The sequence below is a fragment of the Ruditapes philippinarum genome, unplaced genomic scaffold, assembly GCF_026571515.1.
Source record: "Ruditapes philippinarum isolate M1 unplaced genomic scaffold, ASM2657151v2 ctg4080_1_1_1_1, whole genome shotgun sequence".
Classification (NCBI taxonomy): domain Eukaryota; kingdom Metazoa; phylum Mollusca; class Bivalvia; order Venerida; family Veneridae; genus Ruditapes; species Ruditapes philippinarum.
Window position 1 is genome coordinate 14,326 of NW_026854827.1, and position 20,517 is coordinate 34,842.

Below are 20,517 nucleotides of genomic sequence, written 5' to 3' on the forward strand. Positions count from 1 at the left end.
GTTTAAAAAATAACTTTAGAGTGTCCTTCAGTCCGTCTGTCTGTACATAAAAACTGTTTCCTGTGATCATTTTTAAAGAACTTTTTCAACAAATTTACTTAAAATAAAAACCTAAGTGAATGGCCAATGGCCCTTCAGAATGTTGCTAAATGGGCTCTTACCGGTAGGGGACTTATGGATTGCTTGCAATACTATGATAATTGCTTGTTCTTCATGTGTTTCCTCGAACCAAAACTATTCCGAATATGGGCCACTTTGTGATGAAGTTAGAAACGTATTTGCGGATACATAAAATACCGTTCCAGGTAAATGACAAACAATTATTTCATTTCGTTGATATATCCCTTTGATGTTAAAATTGCGGGTAATGGGGCACCGCAAAGGTCCTATGGCGACTTTCCAGGCGGATGCGTGGTCACCGTGTATATCCAGTAATAGTGCCGTCACACCGGAGAGACGTCCTTACTGCGCTGCTGCGGCGACGAAAAATAGACCCACAGTATGTTAAGGTCGCCATAAGCGTGGTATTACCGTGGTGAAAACGCAAGGAATCGTGCTATGGTTGCCATGATCGCCAATGATCGCCGAGTCAAGGCGTTTGTTTTAGACACCAGAAGTCGCGGCGGGCGCGCCCTGAGAACGCATTATGATCGCATAGGTTTTAGAATTTGATTTATTTTGGGTCTTTTTCTCGCGATTTGGTCACGCTTGCCGGCGAACTTGTACATTTTCTGTGGTCACTGTAAAGTCGTACATTGCCACAGTCCAGTGTGACAGCAATGTGAAATTAACAAAAATTACCGCCGAATCTGTGCAAAGTCATGGCCAAAACGAGTAACAGGGTAAATAAACGGACCAAAATATTTTATCATAAATCAAATTAACAGAAATAAATAAACTCATACGCCTGCTATGATGTACCAGCATTAACAATTATTTCTAGGAATATGTTAATATTTTACAATTTGCAAAATTCCTGCGTTACTTCTGCACAATCCCTGCCTTATTTGAGGATTCCTGCGTTACAATCACGTTGGATATCTTAACCACGTTGGATATCTTCACCACGTTCGATATCTTAACCAGGTTGGATAGCTTAACAACGTTGGATATCTTGGGTAATGTAGAATCTGGTATATAGTTATTTGAACCCACGGGATAATGAGCAACCATTAATTGTCTCTCATCTAGAAGATATCTGAATTACTATCACACTAAGAATGTATATACATTCTATATATCAATGAATGAAAGTCATGAGAGGGAAATTATACATTAAAAAATCGCACGAAAAATCGGCACGCCGCAGCCGGGACTCGAACCACGGGTCTCTGGATTGCTGGTCTTTATATGATCAGTAAAGTAATTGTGTACATCGGCTATAACTGTGTTGTATATACATTTGATGGAAAATCAACCAAAACAAACCAATGTAATTAACGTTTTAATATCGACAATCATTCCCAAACGAAATATAAACGTGTAACTGTCAGTAATAGAAGGGGAATTTGATAAATACCAGGGAGTGTTAAGAATATTGTATATGAATTTAGTTTTATTACCCGTAGTTGTGATGATAACTTAATATTAAGGGTTGGGGTCAATCGTACGGTGGCACAAAGGTGACATGGGTGTTTTTTTTCGGCCGCAGGCCGTATGTTTTGGGTTGAACTTCCTGTAAAATTTACAGGGAAGAGCTTAATATTTGTAAAAATTTCATTGGTCATTAATGATTTACAATCTGAAATCTCGGAATCTGATTGGCCATTGTAAAATTGTTAAAGTAACATAAAGGATTTTTCTGACATGGTATACGCGTCTACTTCTAAATTGATCTAAAGGATTTCTGGAAACAAACGACAAGGTATCATACAATTATAAGCTCTTTTACTATCAAGCTAAATTTAACATACTTTAGTTTTGTTTAACCATGCCTTCTTCTTCAATTTTACCATGCATCTTAGTACAGATTATTTTTCGCTGCTTTAATGAGTTACAAAAATGAACGAAACCACCACTTAACATGCAAACAGAACGTTTCGTCCCCAAACCAAATCGGTCCAAGTGCAAAAAACGTTTTAGTTCGGCCGAGTATCTTTTTTTAAAGATACTTCTTGATTTATCTCGTGCGCACGAGATACTATGTCGTGGCCACCAAATACTAAGTCGTGCGTACGAGATGATTAAGTGGTACTCACGAGATACTATGCCGTGGTCACGCGTTACCAAGCCGTGCGTACGAGATAATTAAGTGGTGCGAACTAGATACTATGCCTTGGTCACGCGTTAGTAAGTCTTGGGCACCAGATAATTAAGTGGTGCACACGGGATACTATGTCGTGGCCACCAAATACTAAGTCGTGCGTACGAGATAATTAAGTGGTATGCACGAGAAACTATGCCGTGGTCACGCGTTACTAAGTGGTGCGCACGAGATAATTAAGTGAAGCGCACGAGATACTATGGTAAACATTTTAATACTATTAAGTATCTGATATTATAACACCAAACCATGAAAGAATGATATGTATGGTTGTTGTTGGCAAGTGTGAGATACATGTACATGATCCGATATTACATGTATTTATATAGCAGATAATAAAATGTATTTTGAACAAAATGATATTTATCATTTGACTGTTCATACTAAATCACATAGAACATTATCAACATTTTTTTTTCATTAAGAATATCCAAATGATCTATATATCTATTGTTTTTATCAATATTTGAGCCATGCAATGACAAAACCAACATAATGCGTTTGCAACCAGCATGGATCCAGACCAGCCTGCGCATCCGCGCAGTCTGATCAGGATCCATGCTGTTCGCTGTCAGTTTCTCTACTTTACATATATTTTCAGCTTGATTTTAATTACAAAGGCGGACCGAAGAATAAAACACCATGGATAGAATATAACGGTATTACAATGGGAGACTCTCAGTTAATAATTGAGTACTTTAACAAGGAATTCAACTTTGATATGAACAGTCATCTTAGCAAACAAGAACGGGCTGTTGCATGGGCGATACAGAAATGGTTGGAAGAATACACGTACTGGTTCGTGGAAGCTTTCTCATTCAATATCCTCTATTTATCACACATCCGTGCCGATTTGGCGACTCCGTAAATATGGTATTTCACGGCCGTGCATATATTTTGACGTGACGTCATTAGCGTTATACAAACTTTGTGTAAAGACGCGCTAAATGTTTGCGTTATAGAGAATAACATGCTACTGTCTTTTGATATCAATTTTATCAGGCGAGGTTGATATGGGCTAGAAAGGGCGAGGCTTGCCGAGCCCTTTCTGCCCATATCAGCCGAGCCTGATAAAATTGATATCAAAAGACAGTAGCATGTTTTTCTATTTATCATGTAACACATAATAACTGTCAAAATAACAAAATAATCTACTTTTAAATAGCGAATTTCGTTAAAAAGGGGGATTTTTGTTCAAAGAAATAATTCTTGAAAACAAATTCCTCCGCCCCTGAAACTTAGAATTTGTAATTGGAGGCCATTTTTTCTTTCGACTCGGATAAAAGATACAACAGAATGTAGGCCTAATACGATAACATTCTTACCTTTAATTTAAACATCGATCCAAAAATCCGCTTAGAATCACATAAACTAAATTTTACTGCAATTTTTGTCTTGAATTGTCAAATTCAAAAGTTCTCGATTATTTCAATCAAAGAAAAGTCAAATCGGCAATCAAACAAAAGCTACACAAACATGCGTCATATTTTTCAAACGAAACAATTTGTTCACTTATTAAATAATAATCCGGCGAAATAAAGTAAACATTTACAAGTTCTCAAAGAAAATTGTCTAGCCTGTTTGTTATGATTACATGTATAGTATGACGTGAACATCGATGATGTCATTTGCAATATAAATTATGACGTCACTTCAAACTATTCGCTATCTAATTTATTCGTAATTGAAATCGAAATAATAAATAAATAAATATCGCACCTTGATTCAAGACTTGTAAGGGAATGAGATTACATTGTAGAATTCACATGCTGATGAAAATGAGAATATAGATCTAAGCAATTGAAAAAAGTCCGTTAACATGGGCGGGGCTTATTTTTGATATCAGGTTACTGACCTGATATCAAAAATAATTATCAGGCAAGTGTTATCGGGCAGTTACCATAGCAGTTGCATGATAAATACTATAGGCGCGTCAATGAAAAATGACTCTTATTTCACTTTAAACGGTCTTTATTTTGGGTTTGTGATAAATAGAATATTAAATTCGTGTAAGTTCATTTCTGAACTTATTGCACTCGTTGCACTCGCATAATATAATTTTATTCAACTCGTGCAATAAATTCAGTATTAAACTTACACTCATTCAATATCCTCTATTTTATAAATGTTGCAATGTAAAAAAAAATACTTTTAACATGTTTTACTCAAAATATGCAAAACGACCAATTAGGAATACCGTGATAAAAAGTATATTTTATATGTATTAGATAGTGCGATACAAGTATTAAAATTGCAAACCAGTGAAAGGCTTGGGAATGTCTACTTAATTCTTAAACGCCTATAATATTGTGTTAACTTTGCGTCCAGCCTTATTTATTTCCTTATTTTTTTCAGGCTAAATGTCTACAGTCGCTGGGTAATTTTTGGCGATGAAATGTTACGGAAATTCCTAAAAGTGCCAGGTCCAGTGGCAGCTTTGCTCAAAATTACTATGCGGCCTGGAATAATTAAAACATCTTACACTGTAGGAATTGGTCGCCATAGTGACGAGGAAGTACATCAGTTGATGCGAAATGATCTAAAAAAAAAGTTCTCAGATTTGTTAGGTGAGGTTTAAACTTTAAAGCGGCCTTCATCTTTTATATTTTGTTAGAAAAACGATACTATGTTGTTTCAATTTAAGTATTTTAGTAAATATATCTCGGAAAAGTGCATCATAACACCTTTTAGCCATCCTCAACACAGCGTCCTGTGAGCTATTTATAACGCAGTAGTGACGTTTGTTTCTAAAAATAGAGAACGGAAAACAAATCGTCTGCTTTACTAGTTTAAATATAGAGAGCGGACCGGTAGATTAGGGTAATCGAGGGGTTTCCATATTGTTTACGTATTTTAAAGACAGCAAATTTCATTTTCAACATTAATTATTTTGATTTATTTAAAAAAAACATATTTAACTATTAGAAAAGCTGAAGGCCGCTTTAATCTAGTTCCATGCAACACGCTCGCGCACTTTGCACTGTTGATAAAATCATGTTTAGTGTGAGAACTTTTCACACTTGTAGAGTCATGTTGTTCAGCATTATTTTATCATATTTTGTCAATGTTCTTAACGGCTTACATTTGTAAATATAACATTTCTTTGGGTTTAAAAATTACATGTACCTCATTTCCGTATACAGTTAAATGACTGTATTTTACATTTATTGCTGGTTAACCAGACAGTGTCAACAAGTATATTCCTATCTCTTAAATCATGCTCATTTAACTTGAATTTCAAGGGCATTTATGTATGGTGTTAAAGTAAGACAATATTGTTATCTCACAGGCGATAAGAAGTACATCATGGGCGATAAGATAACGGAAACAGACTGTGCAGCCTTTGGTATTTTGTCTCAGATCCGCTGGTGTACTCCGGAGTCTTGTCCTGGACGTCAACTCCTGACAAGTTTGTATATTTTAAGCTGATAGTAAAAAAGTTTAGAATTTGTTAAGTAAATTCAGCTATGTGCTACATTTCATTCAAAATCATACTCTGAAAATTGTGAAATTAAAACGTTTTACATGCACCTTGTTCAGTACACAACAAAATACAATGTAGGCCAGTTTGATAGTTAAATATATATAATGACTGCTTCAAACTTTTTTTTTGGTTAAAAATTGCAAGCTGTCATGTTATTTTGTTTTTATGCCACGGCAGTCAGCGATACGGTGGCATATAGCGATTCATCAGTGTGTGTGTCTTTTATAAATTATATAGAAACGTTAAAAAATCTTCTCCTCAGAAACCTCTAGTCCGATTTCAACCAAACTTGCCAAGATTGTTCCTTTGGTGAAATTGTTCAAAGAATTCTATTCCATGTAGAAATGAATTAAGTGTATTAATGCGTTGGCATAGCATTTTTACACAACGGCAATCTTGTTTCTTAATTATTGTCATTATTTTGGATTGGCTATTTAGAGTTACAATCAGAGAAAATTGTGTAATATCTTGCAAATTTTTAACAATTTACTTACAGAACGGTATCACTTTTTCCAGGATTACATGAATGACATTTTAAGATATTAAAACTGGTACAATTATCATCATCTGGATCATTATTATATAAATTACCTGTACTATGACTGTAATACATAACCTGACTAAAGATATGAGCCGCGCCACGACAAAACCAACATCATGCTTTTGACCAGCTTGCGCAGTCTGACCAGGATCAATGCTGTTCGCTTACAAACCCTATTATAAGTAGAGAAACTGAAAGCAAACAGCATGGATCCTTATCAGCGCAGGCTGGCATGGATCCATGCTGGTCGCAAACGCATTATGTTGGTTTTGTCATGGCGCGGCTCATATGGTATTTTTATGTTTATGTTTTGATAAAACATTGTATTAAAGGTGTTTAGATATGTTTACTTAAAGGTGATGAACTTAAAAACGTGGCACACTACTTGGACAGAATCAAAGACACCTACTGGATGGACTGGGAGGAAATTCTTGCTGCTGTGAAAAAGTAACTTGCTCTGTTTGAAGCTTTCACCAGAAATATTATGTCAAAAGATTAAAATATCTGCTTCTACGCAATGTGTTTCTATGTGTTCGACACTAACAATGCCATTAATTTGAATTTGTGTCCAATATAGTCAGGGTTCTTTTTGATAGGGAACAGAACAGAACAGAATTTGTGTTTTATTGACAGTAAATTGAAGATAATTGCTGATTTTCATTAGGTTGTATATTGTACATTTATGAGGTTGCTATAAAAGCCATATTGCACAGTAAAACACTAAATAATCAGGTACACATAACTAATATTGTGTTATTGTCCCCCGCCTTTTCGAAGAAAAAAGGGGGATATAGAAATAGGCTCCGTCCGTCTGTCCGTCCGTCTGTCCGTCCGTCCGTCACACTTTCGTGTCCGGTCCATAACTTTGTCATTTATGAAAGGAATTTGAAATAACTTGGCACAAATGTTTATTATAATAAGACGATGTGTCATGCGCAACAACCAGACCCCTACCTCCAGGGTCAAGGTCGCACTTGCTCATTCAAGGTCAACATTGCCTATTTGAGGGTATATGTCGTGTCCGGTCCATAACTTTCTTATCTATGAAGGGATTTTGTAAATACTTGCCATAATTGTTCACAATAATCAGACGATGTGTCATGCGCAAAAACCAGTCACCTACCTTCAATGTCAAGGTCACACTTGGAGGTCAAATATTAACATAGTCTGTTACAGGATATATTTCGTGTCCGGTCCATAACTTTGTCATTTATCAAAGGAATTTGAAATAACTTGGCACAAATGTTTGTTATAATAAGAGGATGTGTCATGCGCAACAACCAGATCCGTACCTTCAGGGTCAAGGTCGTACTTGCTCATTCAAGGTTAACATTGTCTATTTGAGGGTATATGTCGTGTCCGGTCCATAACTTTCTTATCTATGAAAGGGATTTTGTAAAAACTTGCCATAATTGTTCACAATAATCAGACGATGTGTCATGCGCAAAAAACGGTCACCTACCTCCAAGGTCAAGGTCACACTTGGAGGTCAAATACTTACATAGTCTGTTACAGGGTATATTTTGTGTCCGGTCCATAACTTTTTCATAGATCCAAGGATTTTGAAAATACTATGCACAAAAAGTCACTATAATAAGAGGATGTGTCATGCGCAACACCTGCATCCCTACCTCCAAGGTCAAGGTCACACTTAGGGGTCAAAAATTAACATAGTCTGTTATAGGGTATATTTGTGTCAAATCTAGAACTTCTTCATAGTTCAAGGGATTTTAAAATAACTTGGCACAAATAGTCACCATAATAAGACAATATTGTAAGGTACAACACCTGCACCCCTACATCCAAGGTCGAGGTCACACTTAGAGGTCAAATGTTAACAGAGTCTGTTATTTGGTATATTTTTTTTGTCCCGTCCATTACTTCTTCATAGATTAAGGGATTTTGAAAATACTTGGGACAAATAGTCACAATGATTAGATGATATGTCATGCGTAACATCTGTGTCCCTACCTCCAAGGTCAAGGTCACACTTAGAGATCAAAGATTTACATAGTCTGTTATTATAAGGGTATATTTTGTGTCCAATCTATAACTTCTTCATAGTTCAAGGGATTTTGAAAATACTTGGCACAAATAGTCTCAATAATAAGACGTTATGTCATGCACAACACCTGCTCCCCTACCTCCAAGGTCAAGGTCACACTAAGAGGTCAAATCTTAACATGAGAGATTTTTAAATTCCGTGTTTCATTTTATTTTTTTAACAAATTTATTGTTACATTTGCAGATCTAGCATTGATCATAATTTTGGAGTAAATGTCCTGAGATCCATTATAACCTCAATCTTTTGAAATAGCACAATTTTATGCTTCATATAAAATTTCCCGAGGCGGGGGACGTTGGTAACTCTGTTACAAATTCTTGTTATTATTAAATACTATTATATTAATTTTGATGCACAATATCTTTTGTGACAATGTGTTGTTATTTTTATCCCCCGCCGATTGAATCGGGAGGGGGATATAGTTTTGGCGTTGTCCGTCCGTCCTTCCGTCCGTCCGTTCGTCCTTCTGTCCGTCAGAATTTCGTTTCCGGAGTAGTTCTCTGCAACTACTTGCTGGAATTCAACGAAACTTTATGGGAATCATCAATATCAAGAGGAGATGCGCATCTGACCGTCCGTCCGTCCGTTTGTCCGTCCGTCCGTCCGAATTTCGTTTCCGGAGTAGTTCTCTGCAACTACTGGCTGGAATTCAACGAAACTTCATGGGAATCATCAATATCAAGAAGAGATGCGCATATCGTCGGCTTGTTCCGGTCAGACACTTTAACTCAGAGTTATGGCCCTTGATTAGTTATGAAGTATGCATATGGAGTAAAAATCGTTTCCGCGCTACTTCTCTGCAACTACTGGCTGGAATTCAACGAAATTTCATGGGAACCTTCAATACTAAGAGGAGATGCGCATATCGTCGGCTTGTTCGGGTCAGACACTTTAACTCAGAGTAATGGCCCTTGATTAGTTATGCAATATGCATATGGAGTAAAAATCGTTTCCGGTGTAGTTCTCTGCAACTACTGGCTGGAATTCAACGAAACTTTATGGGAATCATCAATATCAAGAGGAGATGGGCATATCGTCGGCTTGTTCCGGTCAGACACATTAACTCAGAGTTATGGCCCTTGATTAGTTATGTAGTATGCATATAGAGTAAAAATCGTTTCCGCACTACTTCTCTGCAACTACTGGCTGGAATTCAACGAAACTTTATGGGAACCTTCAATACCAAGAGGAGATGCGCATATCGTTGGCTTGTTCCGGTCAGACACTTTAACTCAGAGTTATGGCCCTTGATTAGTTATGCAGTATCCATATAGAAAAATATTTGTTTCCTCGCTACTTCTCTGCTACTACTGGCTGGAATTCAATGAAACTTTATGGGATACTAAGAGGAGATATGCATATAGTCGCCTTGTTCCAGTCAGATACTTATAACTCAGATTTATGGCCCTTGATTAGTTATGTTGTATGCATACATCTCATTGGCATTTCCAGATTTTTCTATTTAACACAAAGTTATGTCCCTGTTATTGCCCTGAATATTTATCAAGTTCAAAGAATATTACTGTTTATGCAATGATTAATATATAAATAAAGCCTTATGTCTTCAGTTGTTGTGTTAATAATAACCAGTACTCGGCGGGGATATAAATTCAACGAATTTGCTTGTTGTATATGGTTTATAAAAATAGATAATCTTTTGGGTCATTTTGTCTTTTATTTTAATTGATAGCCGTTAAGCTCCTGCCTTTTTAGCTGACTTGATCAAAAAGTGATGACAAGCTGTTGTTAAGCAAAATTTCCTTCTTAAAAACAACATTCCCTACTTTAAAACAAAATTTCATTCTAAATTACAAGATGGATTTTGACAAAACTTCACAGGTATAATCTACAGGTAGACCTCTAAATAGATAGTTCCAGTCTGATGTACAAGGTAGTCAAAAAAGCTAAAAGAAAGTTCTTTGTTTAATTCAATAGCCTGTGGTCAAAATTTACCTCGCCCTGACACTAGTTCATATAGATTTATATAGGAAAACACATTTAAGTCTTCTTGTCTGGAACTACAATGCCTTGTTGTCCTCAAAAAATTCTATAAATCGTGTTTTTAGGGTCAAAATTGGCCCCATCTAGGAAACAGTCTTGTTTAATCGGTTACAGGACAACACATGCGACACTATAATTTCATGCACTAAGATTTCACACATAACATTGCTTTGTGGGCCTCTATAAAAGTTACATAAATCATGGCCCTTTGGCCAAAAATGGCAAACATCTACACATATTTGCTCACAAACGGCACATCTAAAATGACCTTATCATTTAACACAGCCTTGAAGAATTGTGACATTTTCTAGTAATGAACCTTGGGTGAGCCATCTAGGACCATCATGGCTCTCTTGTTTTTATTAAGAAATACTGGATATCAAATAGAGCCAGGCAAGTCAGCTGATCACCAGTATAAGGCAAGGCAAGTAAGCTTGCCACCAGAAAAGAACAAAGCAAGTTAGCTTGCCACCAGTATAGAGAAAGGTAAGTCACCTTGCCACCAGGATAGAGCGAGGCATTTCAGCTTACCACCAGTATATAGAAAGGCAGCTTGCCACAAATATAAAGTAAGGCAAGTCAGCTTGCCACCAGTATAGAGTAAGGCAAGTCAATTTGCCACCAATATAAAGATAAAGCAAGAGAAGTCAGCTTGCCACCAGTAGAGAGCAAGGCAAGTCAGCTTGCCACCAGTATGGAGAAAGGCAAGTCGTCAGCTTGCCACCAGTATAGAGTAAGGCAAGTCAGCTTGCCAGAAGTATACAGAAAGGCAAGTCAGCTCGCCACCAATATAGAGCGAGGCAAGTCAGCTAGCCAACAGTATAGGTCAAGGCATGTCAGCTTATCACCAGTATAGAGTAAGGCAAGTCAGCTTATCACCAGTATAGAGAAAGGCAAGTCAGCTTGCCACAAGTATAGGGCAAGGAAAATGTGCTTTCCACCAGTATAGGGCAAGGAATATGTGCTGGCCACCAGTATAGGGCAAGACAAGTCAGCTTGCCAAGGCAAGTAAGCTTGCCATCAGTATAGAGCGAGGCAAGTTAGCTTGCCGCCAGTATAGGGCAAGGAAACTGTGCTTGCCACCAGAATAGGGCAAGGCAAGTGTGCTTACCACTGGTTTCGAGGAAGGGGAGTCAACTTGCCATAGACATACTGTATAAATGGATATTTCTGCATCACAAAAATTTTGCGAGTGTCAAAAAGAGTTGAACCGCCGATGTTCCTTAATTAGCTTGATAGCTTCCTCACATGAAAAAATACAAGTCGCTCGCAGGAATCGGTTCCACAGCAGTGAGAGACAAGTCAATGATCTGAACCACGCGGTCATGGACTCCAAAAATATGAAAGTTAATTTGTTATAAACTTAATGTCTGGTGATGGTACGATGGCGCAAAAGCGATAATGGTGCGATGGTGAAAAGGCGATGATTGTACGATGGTGAAAAGGCGATGATGATACGATGGTTAAAAGGCAATGATTGTACGATGGTTAAAAGGCGTTGATGATACGATGGTTAAATGGCGATGATAATACGATGGTTAAAAGGCGATGATGATACGTGTGTGAAAAGACGATTATGGTACGATGGTGAAAAGGCGATGATTGTACGATGGTTAAAAGGCGATGATTGTACGATGGTAAAAGGCAAAAGGCAATGATTGTACGATGGTGAAAAGGCAATGATTGTACGATGGTTAAAAGACGATGATGATACGATGGTTAAAAGGCGGTGATGATACGTGTGTGAAAAGACGATGATGGTACGATGGCGAAAAGACGATGATGATACGCGTGTGAAAAGACGATGATGGTACGATGGTAAAAAGGCGATGATGGTACGATGGTGAAAAGGCAATGATTGTACGATGGTTAAAAGACGATGATGATACGATGGTTAAAAGGCGATGATGATACGTGTGTGAAAAGACGATGATGATACGATGGTGAAAGACGATGATGATGCGATGGTGAAAAGGCGCTGATGGTACGATGGTGAAAAGAGGATGATGGTACGATGGTGAAGAGGCGATGATCGTACGATGGTGAAAAGGCGATGATCGTACGATGGTACAAAAGCGATAATGGTGCGATAGTGAACAGATGATGATGGTACGATGGTAAAAAGGCGATGATACTACGTGTGTGAAAAGACGATGATGGTACGATGGTGAAAAGACGATGATGATACGATGGTGAAAAGGCGCTGATGGTACGATGGTGAAAAGACGATGATGGTACGATGGTGAAGAGGCGATGATCGTACGATGGTGAAAAGGCGATGATCGTACGATGGTACAAAAGCGATAATGGTACGATAGTGAACAGAGGATGATGGTACGATGGTAAAAAGACGATGATGGTACGATGGTGAAAAGGCGATGATGGTACGATTGTGAAAAGGCGATAGTTCAATGTTATAAACAATATGGCATGATTTCGGTTATAACGTTGTAAACCCGATGGCTTTTTTCGTTTAAGCATAATTGAAATGGCAAAATCGCGATACCATATTATAGTGCAATGGCAAAATCGCGATACCACGATGGTGAAATCGTAGTGGCAGACGGCTCGATTGTGATACAGCAATGGCACAATGATGAAAATGCTTTATTATATCACTATTTCACCATCGTCCCATACCTCTATAGCGGAGCACTACCGTCCAATAACATCATCGGGATTTCATCATCGTACTATCACGTTTTTATCATCGCGTAATCATCACGTTTTCATCATCGTGCCACCAGTAAAAATAATACATGATATTTTAATCCAAACACCTTAAATAACTTAAGTATGGCGGAAATCTTTTACAGCTTACAGTACCAGGCTTAATGTGAGAGCCCCACTCAGTTAAGGCTTTGATATTAAATTCCTAATATTAATTAAATAGCAAGTTAAATGTGTCCATGAACTATGAAACAGATTAGTGTAACACTATATGGAAAAAATAGAAGTACGATCTACTGAATTAGTTCTTAAGAATTTAAGAATTTAAAAATAAAAAAATATCTTTAAAAAAAAGTTGTATATGTATATAATAACTAATACTTTTGTTTTAGAGTAAAAATTGATCAAAAAAATGTAAAAAAAAAAGAGACTAATGATTTTCAAATGCCAGGACTGGGATACGAACCAGGGACATCTTACACCCTAAGCGAGCATCTAAGGAAAAAAAAACATTTTTTTATCAAAGGGAGTTAACTGACTATCAGTAAGATTACTCTCCCTCTTTTTGAAATGAATTTCTGTTTCTATAAGGCCCGATTAAAAAAGTCGGTTTGGTTATTGTACGCCTATCAACAGTGATACAGTTTTCAGTACATAATACTTGTTTTTGACACTTTGCAAGTATATTGCGATTAGGATACGTCACACAAAGTATTTCCTGGACAGATAGATAAGTATTCATTCCTTGATGAAGTCATGAAAGCAAATTGGCCAATCATTGATTTTGTAACGAAAAATAAGCATATACAGCTTATTAAATTGTTTCAGAGGCCAGTTTTAAGTAAATTAATACAGACAATAAAATATATATGCCTGAAAAATGTCATTTAGAATTGTTTGCACATTGATCAGAAGACAGGAAACAAATGCGTTTTATTAATCCGGCCTAGTGAGAAAAAAAATCTTTTTCAAATCAAGGGAAATTAATCTTATTTTATTTAAGTGCAGAATCAGTTATCTCCCTTATGTAACGACATTGTCGCCAGCATAGTCCAATCGGAACACCTCGGGCGACGTCAAGAATTGACGGAGATTGCCGAGTTGTTACGATTGCGCACGCGTGTAGTTTGAATACCACCTATAATATAATATAATTATTGATATTTTATATTTAAAATCCAAATGTTTTAATGAATAGTTCCAAATAAAATACATGACAGAATCTATTAAACAAATTTAGCATTTTAAACACTGTTTTTGTTTTCCTCTCTGAGAATCTTTATATTACATTTTGTATTAATTGAGATTTATCATTATAATGTCTGCGGAATTAACACTGTGTCTCATGCAGATAGTGGTGATAAAATGTTACCATATTCTATTTAGTGTCCACATTATTTCATAGTGGCTGTAAAACAAATTATCATTGCTTGTAACTGATAAGTTGTTGTGCCAGGTTGGAAACACGATAATATGTCTCCCATCAGTCTGAAAAAAAAAACTAATACTTGTCAACCAACAACAAAACCGGCAACAATGTGAGAGATAATAAAAAAAACATTTTAGATTTTCCATTTTGTTCATCATTATTTTTTTCCAAGTAAATAATAATGATAATATGTAGGAAAAGTTTTGCTGTAGAATTTAATCAACATGTTCGCTAAATCATTATTGCAGAATGACGTATGATTCCATGATGTACTGATATTTCGTAGGTAAAATTTAGTAAACCTTGTCGTTGATTATGCATTTTTAACACTTTCAGAAACAGTACACATGTCTGAAATGACCAATTTCTCTTTCTTTAAATTTTTGTTCACATTGATTCTTAAAAAAGTTGCCCGTTACTTAACATACGTATCACGGTTAATGCATCCTTGATTTGAATGCTTTCAGTACTTAAATATATAAACTCATAACCTGCTTAAACTGAAAGTGATATACCTTAAAGAAAGATATGCTTTAATTCTTTTTTTACATTAATGCAAAGGTTGCGCGTTAAACAGTCCCCCGCCTTTTTTACAGAATCATGTATGGCTCGTCAGATCCATGTGTTAGGGTATCTAGAAAAACTTAAATCAAATACATCTTCAAAAACTAAATAATATATATAATTGTTTTTAATGCTATATAGTTTGATACATATTATTATGTTTCTAAGCCCGAGTTTCAAACTGGCATTAGTATATTCTATGTACAAGCTTTATGTTTCATATTTTTAACACAATCGAGTACCTTTTCTTTCATTAAAAAAAAGACACTAAAATATTTGATATGAAGATTCTTATTTAGTTGCCATATAAAACTGTATCAAACAAGTTCAAGAATTTTTTAAAAAGTAGGCCTCTGTCAAGCCTTCCTTGGACGAGTTTAATACAATTTTGCAACACAATTACATGAAATGAAACCAAACTTGAAATTCTTTTTTATCACATGACTATAAAATTTACTTGTTTTGACAAGTGTTATGTAACACCTGTGTAATCGAAAAATTAACTTATAGTTTTACTACATATACATGGAAAACAAGCGATTTTATGCGATATGTTTATTTAAAAATATTCTAATCACGAAATATAAATTTAGCAATATATCACATATATAGATTCAAATGGACGGGAGTGTACTACCTGCTTAAAACATCAAATTTACTAGAATTAAACATTAAATACACATCTTAAATACAATAAAATTTACATACATGAAACATAAAATTTAGAGTAAACGTTTACTTGGACTGATAAAATTCATCATTTGGGTAAACATATACTTGAACCAATAAAATTCTACATTATGGTAAACGTATGTTTACCCTCAAGTAGAATTTTATCAGTTCAAGTAAATGCTTGGGTTTTAAGATATCACTCCGAATGTGGCTGTAAATGGAAAGAGGGGTTGGAACCACCAATTTTAACAGGGGGGGTGTCTGTTTTTAGACAGTATTTTAGAGTTATGAATATGGATGATAATATAATAATAAGTCTGTTTTTTATGTGGTCTAAAACAAGTAATGTCAAGAATGGTTTTTACCGATTTTAAGAAACTTTTAAAGATATTAATAGTAATCACATACTTGAGGCAAATATGGGAAATGCCAAACCTCCCAATAAATGCTAAATCTAAACTTATGGAATAGAAAAAAAATAAATGGAAGTTTTACTTGAGAGAAAAAATGCCATTAGGGAAATGGCGGAATAATTAAGGACTTACAGGAATTTAAATCTCAGTTCTGCCTGAAAAGTCCCTTTAGTCAAAAGTTGCCATTTAGTAAGATCACCCTTTTTACAAAATTCAGATGTGGTGTAGCACCACTAAGAATAGAAACGGTCGTTTTAAAAATATTGATTTAATGAATAGAAAATGCTTTAACTGTCCGGACACTTTAAAAGAGAAAAAATGTATTACTTTACTGTCCATTATTAATGTTTAAAAGGAAAGAGTTGGTCTCTGCGTTAGATGATGTATTAAGAAAAGAAGATATTATATTGATGATGACAAAATGGGGTTTCAATTTTTATATTTAAAACTAGATATTTTTTCTGCCCAAAACCCCGACACCCTATTCTGTTTTTAGAGAAAAAAATTGTACTGTAAATATATTCTTTATTTGTTTTTATGAGTATCGTTTTTTTAAACCCAAAATGTAAATAATGGGTTTGTAATATTTTAGATTGTTTTTTTTGGTTTTTACAAAAATATTCAAAAAGTAGGTTCCAATAAGAGCGTGATAAAAAATTTCCCAATTTAAGATTTTTGTATTTTTATTTGATATATGATATCGCTCTAATGGCAAAATTGAGCTTTGCCTTGATTTTTGTCATGAGTATTTGGTTTTGGGGGCGCCCTTTTTGAATTACCATTTTTAACAGATACAGTTGTATTAACATACAAATAGGTGTTATGATACTATAGGACTGCAATGTGTAGTCATGAATAAATCACATTTTTTTTTTTATTTCTTTAACCAATCTTATTTTCTATTTAGGTAAAAACACATACATTTATATCAAGGGTATAGTGTTTGGATGAACATTGGATGTGTGAGGATCTGCATATACTGGGGGTTTCTCTGAACACTGTAAACTTGTACACTTTTGTTACTTTAAATCTTACAACCAGCAATAAAACACCAAACTACACGGAAATTTTAAAATAAATTAAATACAGTCTGGGTTGTCTACTCTTCAATTATTTTTTTTTTTAAAAAAAAGAAAATACTTGGTTTTTTTTTTCAAATAACTTGTAGTTTAGATTTTTTTGTAAAATTATGTATAGTCTCTTATAAAATCATTATGAGTGGCATTTATATACAAAAATCGTAGGTTTTATTTTTTGTATTTTTTTTAAAATTGTACCTTTGAGGGATGAATTTTAAATAAACTAATTCTTAAATCTTTATCAAAATAAACTATTTTTATTTTTTTTTGGGAAAAAAAATATTTTTAAAAAAATTTTCTGAAAAAGAAAAAAATCAACCTACTTATTTTTAATTTGAAGAATTTTTTAAGTTTTTTTAAATTTTCCCTTTCCCAAACAATAGCTTTTTTTTATCACAGCTTAAACTTTTTTATAATATGACTTAAAACTTTTATTAACCAATTGCTTGCTGTAAAAATTGTACCCATGGGGACCAAAGTGAAAGACCAAAAAAAAACCCTGACTTTTTTCTGTTTTGTTTTTGCTTTGGGTTAATCAGTCGTTTTATTTTAAAATTTTTAAAAAAAAAATGTTCAGATTGAATAAGGGTTACAATTCAATTTGTTTTAAACCCCCCCAATTTGTAAAAATTTTAAACTTTCCAAATAAAAACCAAAAAACCCTATAAAACACCTAAAAACTTTTTCAAATTACAAGAATTTTTTTTAAACCATTCTAAAAGGCAAACATTATCCCCTTTAAAGGACAAGAATATTTTTTTTTCCCTTTTTCCAAAAATTAACCCCCAACCCCTTTTTATTCAAATTTTTTAAACATTTTTTTTAAAATTGAAAAAAACCCACAAATTTTTCCCCAATTTTTAAAAAAAGGGATTTTTTTTTAAAAACTTTTTCTTTAAAAAATTTTTTATTTTTGTAAAATCCCCCTTGGGTTTAAAAAATTCTTTTAATCTATCTTTTTTTTAAATTTATTTTAAATTTTAAAAATTTTACTTTGATTTTCTGGAATATAGAAACTCCACGAGAAATATAAAAAAATGGGCAGTATTGGGCCAATGGGGATCATAAATTTAAACTGGGAAATTAATTTTTTTCTTTATCTTTCTTAATTTTGAATTAAAATTTAAACCCTAACATTCATTTTTTTGGGAAATGTTAGTACTCGACAGAAAAAAAAGTTGTAAACAACGGGATTCTAATCAGAATTTATTAAATTTTTGCTTTTACCAACGTTTCCCTTTTTTCGAAAATTTTTGCCCAAAGTAAAAAAACAAATTCGCAGTCGTTTGGCTTTTTTGGCCAAAAATTTAATCAAAGCTGGTAGGTTTTTGACGCCCAATATGTTAACTATCTGCCAGCAGCAGGGCCGTATAAAAAATGCATTGAGGAATTTATAGTGAAGGGCGCTGGTTTTTCAATTAAATTTTACGGGTTGCCCAATAGCTGTAACTTTTTTTCCAGAAGGACGCCTCTCAACAGGTTTTAGAAAATATTTTTTTAAAACTAAAATCTAATTTATTTATGTTATTTATTGAATCTTTATGCAGTCCATGTAGTATAAACTGCTGCGCACCATTCTTGACTAGATTTCTAAAAGTATTATTTTTAACAAAGTTAACTTCTTTATTTTTAAGTTATCCATTTTAAAAACTTTCAAATACATTGTTTTATCATCACCCAAAAGGATGTGTGAAAAAAATTTTTTTACTTTACCCAACTCTTTTTTTTTACAAAAATTTAAATTTTCCCAATTAAAATTTTAAAAATTTTTGTTTAAAATTTAAAAAATTTTTATTTTATTTTTAATTCCCCCTTTTCATTTTTTGTGGTTCATTTTTAAAATTTTTTAAAATGTTTTTTTTAAATTTTATTATAAACACACATCAAAATTGGTGATAGTTTTTATCACTCTACATGAAATTTTTTTTGTAATCAACCCCCCCCCCTTTTCCCGGATTTTTTTTGGGTTTATTTTTTCCTTTGGTCATTACTAACATCAGGGTCATGAAAAATTTCATTTTTTTAAAATTGTTTTATTGTTTCAGATTTTTAAGGGCCTAGGGGAAAAAAGGAAAAAAGTGTTAAAATGTAGTCCACCCCAAAAATGCGGGCCTCCCCCATAAAAAAAAAATTACAAGGGAAGCGAATAAAGTCCTGGGAAATGCAGGAGATTTGAGACGGGGCCCTTTTTAAAGGGTGTAAGAAAAAAGAGTAGGGTAAACAAAAGGAAAAATGCATGTGAGTAGGGGACTGCCCGAAAGGGGTTTTTTTGCAAAGGGAAAACAGGGGGGAAAAACAGAAAATAAACCCACAAATGAAAGGTCCTTCTACTTTTTCACTGAACAGGAAGAAACATCTATGGCGAGGGGTTTTAAGTGAGATGGCCCAAAAGGAGGTTTTTGGACTCAGAATGTTTTGAGTTTTTAGATTTTGGGGTTTAAAGGATTTTTTAGAAAAGAGAAGGGGAAAAAACCCCTTTTCTTGAGGGAGACCGGGTTAAAAAGCGGGTATAAAAAGGATTTAAAAAACCTTGAATAAAACCACAAAATTTGGGTTTTTACGCCCCCAAAAAACACCTTTTTTGAATTTAAAACTTTTAAAAAATTTTTAAAAAAGAGACACTTGAATGAATGGTACAACAAATTATATAAGGATTTCCTGCATCAGTAAAAGTGTTGTCTGAAAAAACCAGGTTGTATTTGGAATGCGGATGAAACTGGCTCATTATGGGTTGCAAACAAGAGTTAAAAGTTATAGGTCCATTCCCGTAAGGATATTCCTGGTGCCTCAAATAAGTTGCTTTGGAAAGCAACGTCTAACTGTGATGTACTGTGGCAATGCTTCAGGACCAAATGATGCCACCATTTTTTTTGGTTTTTCCTGAAGCCCACAAGCCTAGAGCATATGACCCATTTTTAAATGGAGCTCCAGAAGGAAGTTATATTGCCTATACGAAGAAAGGCCCTGGATGGACGGCACAACATTTTTCAAAGTTCATTGATCACTTCGATTAAGTTTGCTGGTTGTTTGAGCGACCCTGTTGTGTTACTATTAGACAGTGTTGGAAGTCACATTAGCCAAGAAGTGTTTGTGAAAGTTAAAGGAAAAAAGGACATGAGCTGTATCGCATTGTCCACAATGCGACACATTTGGGATTGCAACCCTTTTGGATAAAGGTGTAATTCGGTTCTTTTGAAAAAACAAAATTTGGCACTTGGTTGCTAGGAAATTTGCACGTGAAAAACCCTGAAGATGCACTTGGGAAAAGAGATATTTTTCCAGAAGTTAACAGAGGCTTTTTGAACTTTAACAAAACCTCTAACTGTTTATCAATGC

At 34.6% G+C, this 20,517-nt stretch overlaps 1 protein-coding gene across 1 annotated transcript; it reads left to right on the forward strand.

Moving 5' to 3' along the window:
• Window positions 1-208: 208 nt before the first annotated feature.
• LOC132741212 (failed axon connections homolog) lies at window positions 209-10,010 on the forward strand. Its single transcript, XM_060729340.1, has 5 exons — window positions 209-305; window positions 2,865-3,061; window positions 4,619-4,830; window positions 5,553-5,672; window positions 6,645-10,010. The coding sequence occupies exons 1-5, from the start codon at window positions 246-248 to the stop codon at window positions 6,737-6,739; spliced, it is 684 nt and encodes a 227-aa protein (XP_060585323.1). The 5' UTR covers window positions 209-245; the 3' UTR covers window positions 6,740-10,010.
• Window positions 10,011-20,517: the final 10,507 nt, after the last annotated feature.